The sequence below is a fragment of the Onychostruthus taczanowskii genome, unplaced genomic scaffold (genome assembly GCF_017590055.1).
Source record: "Onychostruthus taczanowskii isolate IOZ18803 unplaced genomic scaffold, ASM1759005v1 scaffold54, whole genome shotgun sequence".
NCBI lineage: Eukaryota > Metazoa > Chordata > Aves > Passeriformes > Passeridae > Onychostruthus > Onychostruthus taczanowskii.
Window position 1 is genome coordinate 3,649,716 of NW_024503013.1, and position 13,288 is coordinate 3,663,003.

Consider the following 13,288-nt stretch of genomic DNA (forward strand, 5'->3'; position numbering starts at 1 on the left):
AAAGCAGAAATGCATCAAATTTCCTATTCATTTTCATAATTTCTTTTTTTTTTTTGTCCCCATTTCTTGCTTCTAATGCCCTGTGGGGGTTGTTGCTTGTTACATTGCCATGAGTCCCATTTGCTAAACCGAATCAACAACTAATTTGTTCCTTTTTTATTTAGTATTTTGAAACTTCATATTTTGAATTCTTATTGTAAATAACACTGGGTTTATTACAGTCTTAAAACCAATATGCTGCTGGTTTTCTCATGCTTCAGTTTAGCTGTCTGAAACACTCTGCTCTCTCCACTGTAATTGTGAGAATGACAAGCATTCCAGTGAGATTTCCTGAAGTAGACATTTGGCAAATATTCCAGGAAGATCCTAGTCTTTAGTTACTAATTAATGATTTATTAATAATGTTTATTTAGCACTGTCAGTCACTATGGCTAAAAGAATTAAATAAATTGAAGCTCTGAAGCTTTTGTCTTCAAACTAAAGTCAAATACTTTAATTGCTCGACAGAGATACATTTTCTGAGAAGGATTTTATTCTGGTCCCAGCAATATGTAGCTGATTCAGCTACAAGTGAAAATATTATGTTCCTGATGCCACTCGCAAACAGACTTTGTAGCTGCTAAAGAATTCAAAGTAATGCAGGAGTGAAATGTCTCAAGATGATCTAATTTGCACTAGCTCACAATTCTTATCATGAGCATCAGTCATTGTCTAAGAAATCACTGCATAAATCAGTGATTTACTGCTGAGGTTTAACAAGATGTGAAAAGCAGAGGAGCCAAATAAAATTTACTGTGCATATATCAGAATGTGCATTTTGCAATTAGTGACCTTTTATGCTGGATACATATGCTGGCCCAAGGCTGGGCATATATAGACATATTCACTGCCACACAACAACTTACGTTTCAGTTACATCTATCTTTCATATATGTACCTATACATAGCATACAGATATGTTTTCTGCCACCTATTTAATTATGTCAGTTCTATAGTAAAGACTTGAATTTTATTTGTTCCATAACAAAAGAGGGGATCATATTAAAAAAAAAAAAAAAAAAAAGAACAAAAAAAAAATCACTGGCAATAACAAGGTATTAATATCTCCTATTTATTTTTAACTTTTCACAATAACAGAAATACTTATTTTTAATTTGCAGAATGGCTACATCCTGATTAGTATTTACTATTAAAAGTTGTTAAAATAAATAATTGAAAAAAAAAGATAAAAATCTGAATTGAAGAATTCAAAATATCAAAATTAATAAAAATAATTCTAAACAGCAATATGTTAATGTTTGCTTTTGAGTAACAGTTTTCACTGCTTGTGTCTTCTCTTATTTAAAAAGACAAGCTTTTTTTTTTTTTTTTGAAAACTAATAAATGAGCTCATGAGATTTCTGTTTATAGTCCACATAATCCTGAATTTTTATGTCCATTTCAGTGTCAGGCCTTAGATTTCTTATGTACATCTGGAAGACAGATCATGACCTTTTTCTTCAGAAAAATTCTGGTGAAGAAGATATAACTTTCCTAGCTGACACTTTTGCACAAATTACAGCATCCTTGGCTTTTCCTGCTCCAGAAATGCAACTTTTCAGACACTGCTTTCTGTGACACCAGGTTGCCATTTTAATTTTCTTTCAAATGTTACTGACTTTGCTTTCAGGAGCATCTAGAGGGAACTGGTCTGTTCTCTAATTTTTTTTTTTTCATGTACTTTATTCAAAGAAATAATTCTGGTGCCTTCATTTCGCTGCCCATTATAAAGAGATGAAATTAATGCTGTTGATATGCAAAAGGACTCTAAATTCCATCCCCACTATATGACACATTCATTAATGAAGCACTTCAGTGACAGCCATCCAAGCATCCTTCAGCTCTTCCTGACTTTGGAGCACACTTATGCCATAAGTGATTTTAACACTATTATTTTAAATATGGGACTTAAAGGCAGGCACAGATGGAAATATACTTTTTATTTTGAAGCCTCAAAATGAACAAGTTTTCATAGTTTGAGAAATTATACAAGACTGGTTTGTCCAAGCTGGCATGAAAAGCTGTAAGTTCCTGCCCTCTTCAAGGAGCCCAGACCCTTGGCCACAGAGGAAAGCAAGAAAAGTGCAAGTGTCAGAAACATCTTTCTTTTTTTCCCTGTAATATTCTTTCTGGCATATAACCCTAAGTTGTCTTCTTGCTTCTATATGAATAATTCTACTCAAACTCTTTCACACAGATTTTTAAATTTTAAACTGTGTATTATGCTCACACCGTACCTGACCCTCACACTTCAGCCTTTTCTTTAGTGCATTTTTGTTTGTACATTACACCAGACTTCTATTTTGTTTTCCATATAAAAGTCACATTTCATTGGTTTTCTGGCTGTAGTCAGGAAAAAACAAAATAGAATTTGTATTATGATAGAGCCAGCAGCCAATTTTGAGTGAGTAATCATATTTTATTTCTCATTAAAACAAATTACAAGATCTGGGATATTGCAGTACTTGTAGATTACCAGAGATTTCAATCTTTGCTCCTAAAATAAAGGCTGTATAGATTGCCAAAAGGATTGTTTTGCTAAAAAGAACAAAAAGTTTTATGCATCCCTTTATTTATACTATGGTTATTTTTAAACCACATAGATCAACACGTAGATATTTGAATCAAAAGCATCAATAAACAACAGTGCTGACAGACAATTTTTCTTATGACTCATTTGCTTGTTTTTCTGTATTTTTGAGACTATTTTATGCTATTTCTGTACAATGGTAACATACATGTAATATACTAGCATTCTTTTTAAATGCTAGGTTATTTCATTTTGGCAAAGTCAAAACTATGTTTCTGTTTTGAAATATACTTAGTTAATGATAAGAATAAATTAGCAATATTTATTTATTTTATTACTGAATTCCAATGAGGCAATTTTGATAGATGTGTTGTCTATCATTTTGTCATATTTAATGTTGCCTTAATAATTCTACTGTTGACTTTGTTTGGAAGGAATTTATAGCTCAGTTGTAAACAATAATCCCCTATGTAGTAGATTTGCAAGAACTCATCTGGAAATCCTTTTAAAAATCTTGCTTTCTAAATGAAATTAAATAAAAAGAAGGTGAAGCTACATATATTTAAGTCACACAAATTAATGAAATTTATGACTTTTAATCTAAGAAGCATTCAAAAATATTATATTGAAACAATTAACTCTGAATCAATTCAAATTAATAAATGTCTCAAAGTTTTAAATCCATTAAATACAGTACTTTTGTTACCTTCTGCACCTGTTTTCCTTTTGCTGGACTTTTCTAATTTTTCTAATTGATCTTCAAGCTTTTATTAGAAATGTTATAATTTGTTTCATGTCACTATCAATATTTTCATTGCAGACTATATACCTGTTGTGGATGCACCATCCTGGGAGTGTTTAAGATGAGGTTGGATGGGGCTTTGAGCAGCCTGGTCTAGACGAAGGTGTCCCTGCCCATGTCAGTGAGGCTGGAACTCAATAATCTTTGTTTCCTTCCAACTCAAACCATTCTATTAATCTATGTAGAGAGAGTTTATCAAATATTTTTCAATATGCAGAAATAAAGGCAAAATGTTTAGATAAGTGAGTATAGTACCTAAGCAAAGATCAGAGCAGTCAAATGAAAAATCTTTATGGTCTGGTAAAGATCATTTGACTGTAACTGTGGAGAATTGCATGAAGTTTCTGAAGATGTTATTTTTTGCTGGTGTCGCTCATTAAGCCAATGACATGGGGTAATGGCTATGAAGCAGTTTTCTAGATATTGCAAACATTTTTGCAGGTACAAAAAGATAGGCTTTGCAAGTCCATGTTTTAAAGGGCTGTTTCAGTTAGATCTGGCAAATAGCATAATGATGAAGAGAATAATTTCAGAAAAGAGGGTTAAAGGCACCCAGGAATGAATCTTTGGTCAGAGGTTTCACAGTATCTGATTCCTTTTTTTTTCTCCATCTGCCAAATAAATATATGAGATTTTTGGAGGAAGAAGAGGTTGATAAAGAGTAATTTTATAATGAGTCACAGATCCAGGTTACACATTTCTCTATATAGAACCTGCAGTTATTCATCTGGTCTGTACACATATGGGAATAGAAGATTCCAGCATTACACTATTGTTTCCTAACTTCAAGGGACTGACTTTAACCCTCTCTCCTCTTCAAATCTGTAAAATAAGGCTTTTTAGTTTCAGACCACGAGTTAAAACTCAGCTAAGTCCTCCACATATTTCTCCTTGACTTCTATCCTCTAGTTGGCTTATCTTGCAAAATCCAGTATTACCTACTGGTCTTGAATGTTTCCAAACAGGTCTTCCAAGATTCTTCCCCCAGACCTGGCAGAAGGCATCTTCTTTATAGACTGTCAAGAGAACCAGACAAGATGTTCCTGTATCCAGACCCCTTCCCAGTAATCTAGTGTCAAAAACGATCTCATGAGGAGTTCTATTCTGGGATTAGACTCTTTTGTAACCTAAGTCTCCTTGTTATCAGCATGAATCCACATCTTGCTTCAGCTCTGGTGTTGTGCTAAAGAATAGCAGAGCTAGTGTGCTAGTGATACTCAAAATTAGCCTCTGTTAACTGCACTACACTGAAACCCAGGGGCATTGACATGCATGAATACACAAGGCAGCAAGCAGCAGATGAGTATTAGTGGATATAAACTTGGGAACAGAGCATGCTGCATTGGTGTGTATATATATATATATATATATATATATATGTATGTATGTTTATATATATGTATGTATATAAATATATATATGTATATAGACATACATGCATACAAAACAAAAAAGGACAGCAGCAACATCTGGGATATAAATCAGGCTTCATTGTTTTTAGAGCTAAGTATGACAGTTCTGTTGTCAATGCATTTGGGATATGTCAGCAGATCTGTACTTTCTTCCCTGAGGATAAGCTGTCTTTTCCTTGGACAACTGTATGAAGTATCTCAGGGAGTGAGCGCCTCTTTGCTAAGGATTCTGATAGCTCATGGAATAGCCATTCAGACCTGGAAGTTGCTTAGTTATTGTCTTTTGGAAAATATTAAGCTACTTTTCCATGAACACACAACGGTCCTTTCCTCTTCCCCCAATAATGGTGGCACACAGAAACACCTTTGATATTAAAGGTAACATGGCGTTAAATAAAACAAATCATTCTGGGTGCTATACACCCAATCCATTGTTGGAACTTGGATTGAAATATTTAGTCATTTTCCCTACATATAGCAGAATTACTGTGGGAACAAGGCATGCTAATAAATTAACATTTTCAAGCCTCAAGCTAATTCACAGTGTAGAAGTCCACAGGTAGTAATTTACCTCTACCATCCAAACCAAGGTTTAGCATGATGTTCCATTTTTCATCTATAGGTCACAGAGACATGAATTGTCTGTTTTCTCTTTTTAAAACAGAGAAACCATGCCATAGAGTATTAATCTGGTTTCATTATTTGCCCAAAATGACACTGCATGATGGATAAAAAACTTGATATATAAATACCTAAGTTCCATAGAACAAAAAATCATGTTTCTCCATGTCCCTTCACACCAGTTCTCTCTACTGGAAAAATATTTTCTTAATCCTATCAGATGCCAGACCTGGAAGCTGTGGAAGGGAAGTCACTCTTGAATACTATTGATAACAAAATACTTGCAAGAAGGAAATAAACACTCTCTGCAGAAACACATTTGTCAATGTTATAAGTAAGGATGTCGTTTCTCCTCAAGATAAGATTGTAATGAGAGGAAGGAACCTTTTAAAAGCAGACACAACATCTTCAAGTTGAGTTTGTTTATATGACAAAAATAGATCCAGGATTCACTTTCTTTTTTTCCCCATCTTTGATAGCACATAATTTTTATATCAAATAAATATTTCTAAGACTTTCATCAATTTCAAGTTAATTTTCAGCTCGTTCTGAATAAATATTTATGTTATAGGGTGCTAGAGCCAGACTGGATTTTGTTCCTGCTTTTCAGGCTGAATTTATTTCTGTTTTCTTCTAAGTGGACTTGTTCTTAAATAGACTTTGTAATACTGTTACAGATATTGCAATCATTCATAGTAATGTGATAAAGATTCTTTGGTAAATCAAGTAGCACTCCCAGGCCTCATTCTGCCTCACTCTAAATCTAAAATTTAAATTTGATTGCTTTTAATGTATGGTATAATGGAAGTGGGAGAAAAACCTACCAAACAAAATCCACATCAGTAGAATGCCATTCTAGAAGAATCAATATTACCAATCCCATTTCTTTCTCTCTCAGAACCCTTGAAAAAAATGTATAAATGTTAGTAAAAGCAGTGCTCAGTAACTTGCCCAGCTTTGCATCTTTACTGTGCATTTAAAGATGGACGAGTTTTGGGTTTTTTTTAATTATTCCAAACTTAGCATCCAGCAGCATATGTGTAGACTTTCTCTCTCTGTCAGGTTCTGAGAGGATCAGAAGGAAAAAAATTCTAGCATTTCTCAGGAGTAGGTCACCAGAGTTACCACTGTTATGTTTTTCTTCAGCATTGCAGCAAAGAAATAAATGTATATGGTATTATGGCACAAGAGCCTTAAATGCAGCCTTAAACACCCCAAATGATGTGGAAATCATCACACTCAGTGTCTTCAAATGCTGTGCCTGATCAGACATGCTAGATTTGTGTTTACATTTATATCCTCATTGATGGTATGTCACAATTTTGGGGATTTTTGGACTCATTGTAAATAGTCTTCCTGTTCTTCTGGATCTGCACACATATGCTGGTCATACCTGTACAGCAGAGTCAGGACATCCTAGATCAATGTGCTAGCTAAACAAAATCTGCCTGGGCAAAATTTAGAAAAGAGAAAAAATGACACAAAATTTCAGTTATAAAATAACACAAGGCAAATAAACACAGTCCTACTGCAGTAATGCGGCCCTGAACATTTGTATGAACACCTGCCAAATATGTGTCAACTTTTCAAAGAAACTTTCTGCTTCAAAGCATTGTCTCTTAAAGTCATGGATTCTTCAAGTATTATCCCCTTTAGTAAAACAGGAGGTATCATATATGTTTTTTGCTTTTCAAGTTGTTTCAGATTCCTTTTCTCAACAGCCTTGATCAAATAACAAACTGGTGATAATTTACCTGTTATATCTTTAATATTTTTTAGAAGAATGTCCACTTCAGAATGCCCCCAGCCACATGCTGAGGTAGGGTGTGATACAGAGACTAGAAAAAATGGTTACTGGGTGGCTGAGGAAAAAACAGAACTTATTTCCATAACTTTTAACAGACATGATACCTCAATAGGCTCAATAACTCCCCAATCCCACCATATAAATACCATCCACAATCCTCTGCTGACAATAATGTAATATGGAGTTTTGCAATGAGGAAAACACTGAATACATAGGAAGAGATGTTCAGCTGTTTTGTGTTAAATTTTTGCCTGTGCTATTGCAATTTCATCAAAAGTAAACAGCATTACCTAACTTTCAAATGCAAACCCAAAAGGTTGTGGAATAGCTTTTCCACCTTCCTCACTACTTGTCAAACCAATACCTTTGCTTATTGTGGTCTCATTTGATTACAACTTCATCAAGTGACTCATTTGTTCATGACTGACTCAAATTTAAGAATTTGGAAAAAACTTAAATCACCAAAACTGTTGGTTATATCACCTAACTTAGAGTATTGGACAGCTATATTATCTAAATTTAGCTGTTGAATAGTTAAGTGTAAAGATTGAGATATCAGTTTAGCCTCTGATCAACCAGTAAAGAGGAACTCTGGAGTATAATTCACTGCAAATAATGAACCATTACAGAAAATGAATCATCTTCATACATGGCACTATTTTAGATGCTAGAGATGCCCTAACATGCCATGATTCAATGTGTGAAGAAAATGCTGTGGAGCTGAATATGCAGCCAAGCAGACACTGTCCTTGCTCTGTGCCATAAAGAACGAGCTAATAGTGGTGATAAGTGGTGGCACGTCCACATTAATGCATGACACTCATATATCCAATAGATATTTCTAGCACAGTCATGGGCATCTGTTGAAGAGAGCTGCAGACCTGGACTCTGCACACTGGCTTCAAGCTCATCATCATTTGCTTCTATTCTCTTTTAATTTTTAAATCACCATACTCATGCTGCTCTATTGCATGCATTTCAGTACTAACTATATTTTAAAAACCAAATGAAAGGAAAAGTGGTTATTGTGTCTCATAAAATTCTGAACAGATTTATATGGGACATTATAAAGGTAGATGTCCATGGTTGATAGGCATTCCTGAAAACCATCTGACAGAGAGAATTTCATTATAGTCCTCAATATTTTAACCCTCATAATTATCCTGTAATAATTAAAGATATTTAATACAGTTGAAAGGCAGGAAGGCATAAGAAAATAAAGGGATTTTTCTAGTCCCTAGAGGTATGCAGAGGTTTCCAAGATATATTATGATGTGCACCTGTGGGTTTGAATATGGAGCTCAGAACAGTGATGCATGGTAAAGAGAAATCGTGGGGAGCAGAATTAAAATTACAGCAGTAGATAAAATATTTCAAAATATCACATCAATCTGTACAAATCAAGTATAAAAAAAAGTAATCTATGCATTCCTGTTTAAAATATTCTTGAAATCGTAAGAGCTCAGATCTAAGGAAAGGGTATTAAATTTCAGACATCACTCTTATTTCTACCTCTCCCCTTTCCCAAAGCAAACATGTACTTTAGGCATGTCATAAAATTCTTTCACATATGAAATAGACAAGAAGAATAATAGCTTCTAATATTTTTAAAACGTTTTTGTTTTTATATTTTATTGAAACTTGTGAAGAATTCCAACTAATTCAACAGCACTTATGCCAAATAATATACTGCTGAAAACTGAAGAGTCTTATAATCTCTTCTAAATGCAAAGGTAAAATTATGACTCGTATTTTCTTCAAATTCAAAGTGTACAAACCCACAGTAATGTCTATCACAGTCACTAGGAACCACTTAGGTTTTTTACTTCAGTCTAGATTTATGACAAGTTTAATGATGGTATTTCTGAAATCAAGTAGGGTTTTACTTGGTGGTACTAAGATTTACCAGTAGTATTCAGAGGAATTTTTTTCCCAAAAGTGAGGTGAAAGCTTGTCTTTGAACTCAACTGAAGCTCAAATCAATTTATTCACAGGAGTTGAATGCGGATGGTGTTACAATAGACAAGGAAACTGTATTCCCGTAAATATCTGCTGAGACCAAAATAGAAATAGATTATAATGGTTATAAGATTCAATAAATATGCATATTACATTAAAATCATATTCATACTAGAAGTACTTCAGCAGTTGCTCTATTTTTCAAAAAGCTGTGGATCACTTGAAAATATTAAAAATGTGTATATGGTAGTTATCTTTTGTGGTGGACTTTTGGAGTTTTCTGGAACAATCGCACCATTTTATTCTTTCACATCCTCACTCATATGTTTCATTTCATCCTCACAGAAGTCACAGAGGAGAAATAGATATAGATATATTTTTATTTCAGATGTAAAATTCATATGTCACTTGTGAGTTATGCAAGGAAAATAAGCTTCATTAAACAGAACTACAAGTTGTCTGCAAATACTGATTTGTAATATGGGAATACTTTCCTTTGAAATCATTAAATCTGCACAGCTAAAGTAAATTTATCTCCTTGAAAAATTCCACTTACTACCTTATACTGATGAAGAAATAACTGAGTTGTTTTAAAATATGGTTCCTAATGACCCAGACAAGCAGTTTCTTCTGTGTTTGCCATGTTATACACATTTACTTGCTGAAGGAAACGCAAAAGCAAATTTCAGAAAATTAGTTAAATGCAATTTAAAGGAAACTTTCCAAACACACGAATTGCAGAATAATCTCATAGCAGCTAAATGAGACAATTTTCATGCTTTATAAGCTCTTGACTTTTTCTCAGAAATATACATGACCAAAAAAAAAAATCCTTTTACTAATACTATTCAGCAGTACCCATTTTCCTCTATGACAATAGAGAAGAAGCAACTTCATCACTGATTTTACTGGAAGCAAGGCTGAAGGCCAAACAACTATCAAAAGGCAGCAAGCATGACACCTTTAAGGTCCCAAGTACAGTGTATCTGCACACTCATTCCAGTCATAAAGCAGCACTTGCTGAGTCCTATTACACTGTACCAACATAAAGAATTCCTATTCCTACTGTGGACATGTGTTGTGATAAATAATGATCAGTTAAACTCTTATCTGTCCATGGTGGATGTTTTGCAGCCAGAAATCATCACAAAATTATATTCCATATAAAAAGAAGACAAGCATACAAGGAGTTAACTCTTTAAGCTAAATGTAAAATAGAAGACTTACACAATCTCCACAAGTCACTCAGGAAAGAATCTAAATTTGAATATCAGAATGAAGTGTGCAATAAGAAATTAAATATGAGCGCTAAAGAAGGGAGAAAAAGAAACAAAGATTGTTATTTGTACTACATCTGATATATACATACAGGTATTAAAGTATAGCAAATAAAATGTGTAGTTAAAGATGTGAAAGGAATAACATAACTGGTGGGACTAAGACAGAAAGTTTTATTAGTGCATCAGAAAAAAAAATGTCCTCTTTATCCTTCATATTTAAAATTTAACATGTTGAAATTCTTGAATCAGATGGGAATGGGAAGTTATTTTGGTCTTCTAACTGGAAAGTATGTAAAATAGCTTCTTATAGGAAAGAAATTTTAGAACAATAGAATCTGCAGAAGAGCCCTCAAACTCACAAGACACCAAAATTTGAAATCAGTCATCAAGAAATTAATTTAAGATTAAAAATGAAAAAGCTACAAAGTTTCTATGGTGATAGAGTAAAAAAAAGAGGTCTTATGATCCACAATCATCACATGATCCAAAAACATTTATAGAAAGAAAAATATATACATAACAGGAGTGCTGGAAAGAAAAGAGGCCAGCCTATTTTGTTTAGCAAGGAGATACAAAAAATATTCCATACAGGTATTTCTTCTGTGGGAGACAGTGATAAAATATCATTTGGCAATAATAACAAGATATTGCAGGAACCATGTGTCAGAGATGAATACATACACACTCACAATAAAGTTCATTTTGTCAGGTTAATTAATCAGTGCAGGAAACTGATAAGGGAAATAATTATTTTCTCTTCCTGGTACATTAAAATGAATTCCATATGGGACTATATGCTGGTTTTGTAAGGTAATGATATTAATAGGCTCAATAAAATTCAGTGATACATTCCACCCAGGAGTTAAAATTAGACAAATCTTCTGATAATCAGTCACAAGCTTGGGAATTGTTTTAATCTCTGTAAAGTAATAGAATTTGGAGCATCTTGTCTGCAAGTTTGAGTACAACTGCAGTAATTCACATCACTGCATGTGATTATAACTGCTTGAAGAATAAGCAGAATTTGCTTGTCACATGCTTTTTTTGTTGTGTCTCAAACTGGATACCCTGAAATATTAAGAGAAAGGTAATATTCTTAACGAAACTTCATCCATTTGCAGCAGGCAAAAGTCAGCAAATCATGACAGCAATTCATAGCAGTTTTGAATTTAAACTAAATAAATTTGAATTATTATAAAGTGCTTTTCCTCATCTAAACTGCCACAAGGCCCTGTGTTTATATCTAAGCTTAAACTTGAAATAAATACAAAATATGTTTTTCAAAAAGTTCCATTTTCTGTTATTGTGTCCTTCAAGCTTCTTGTGGAGTACCTGAAGCACTCCAGTTTTAAGCTCACAATCAAATATTTCTTTACTGACAGTTCTATTCCTTTTCTTTTTTTTTCCCTCTTAAATACCTGCCATATTTAGAAAAATGTACATCTGTACCATAAGCCCCACTGGGTGCACAATGGCTGATGAGTTTTTGAGCTAAAAAAGAAAATTTTATGGCTGCAAACACTATTTAAGGCATTTTTCCCCAAGTATGAATGTAAATGACCCAGGGTCCTTACAGGCCTCTGTGGAACAGCAAGCTGCAGTGAAAAACCCTTCTGCTGCCACAAGCAAGAGTGTAATGCTGTAAGACAGGAACAGCAGTGCCATTAATATGTCTTGTCACAAAACCAGTTTTGCAATTTGAAGAATATTGTAAGAAAAAATGTCTCCATACCTGTGGTCACTTAAATTTACCCCAGAAAGAAATTCCCCACCTAGACAGGTATTTTCATTGATTGACCTGAACTGCAGTTTCATTGCAGGAAAATTGGGATGTTTTGGAATTTATTAAGTTCATCCAAGTTTTGAAGTTATTTCTGTTGACCTGTGGAGTGCCAGCATTCAGGAGCAAAGCATAGTGTGCTAAAGAAACTCTAAAGAGAGTGATTTCAAGTGATTTATTTGATCTCAGTAAAAACAGCCTCCCCTGTGGATGAAAGAGACACATTCCATGTAGCAATCCATTTATCAAGGATTCCCTATAGAAAATGAACTATATCAACCATTATATGAATCTTAATTGTGATGATGTTTTATTGCTACTTAGATTATTAAGTGTTTAAACTACCAGATAACAGAATCTATATTCTCAATAGTGGAAGAATATTAACATTAATTTTACTAAATATTTCAGCCCTGTTCCAACAATCTCTTGGAGGAAAGTTAATGGTCATAATCCAAGTAAAGCCCGCCTGAGAAAATCCCAAGCTGTGCTTGAAATACCTAATGTGCAGCTAGAGGACTCAGGAATGTATGAATGTAAGGCTGAAAACTCTCGTGGAAGAAATGTCTTCAGAGGACAGCTACAAGTATACAGTAAGTGTAACTGCACACAGTATTGTCCTGAAATGCTTTGGCCACACCTGAGGCTTTGGCCACACATGAAGCATTCCAAGGTTCAGCAGAAACAAGATGCCTTGACATATAGAGAATACACCTTATGCCAACAATAGTTCTGAATTAAGGTATATATTATTATTCCTTAGTATTGCATTTAGGTCTGAAACATAAATAATGATGACTTCTTTGAAGAATTGACTTAAATAATTTCATATGGGATTTGTTTGCTTTTTTTTTAAATTAAGGACTATAGCTATAATTTTAAAAGTCTGTTTCATTTTGTTAGGCTATAACAATGAGAAGCAACCTAAACATTAGGTATCTGTCAGAAAACAATGCTGAAAATATTTTAGGATTATCAACATGCTTTTATTGACATTTTACCTGTGCCACGCTTGGGTGCTGAGCTTTGTCAAGTTCATTGTACTGGAATAAGAGCTT

The 13,288-nt window shown here is 33.8% G+C and overlaps 1 protein-coding gene across 1 annotated transcript in view; it reads left to right on the top strand.

Annotated features, from left to right (window-relative positions):
* The window catches only part of CNTN5 (contactin 5), a 269,832-nt gene that overhangs the window by 131,542 nt on the left and 125,002 nt on the right, over window positions 1–13,288 (top strand). Inside the window, exon 8 of the mRNA XM_041417056.1 lies at window positions 12,642–12,823. Coding sequence (XP_041272990.1) covers window positions 12,642–12,823 — 182 coding nt within the window. The remainder of the gene's footprint in view (window positions 1–12,641; window positions 12,824–13,288) is intronic.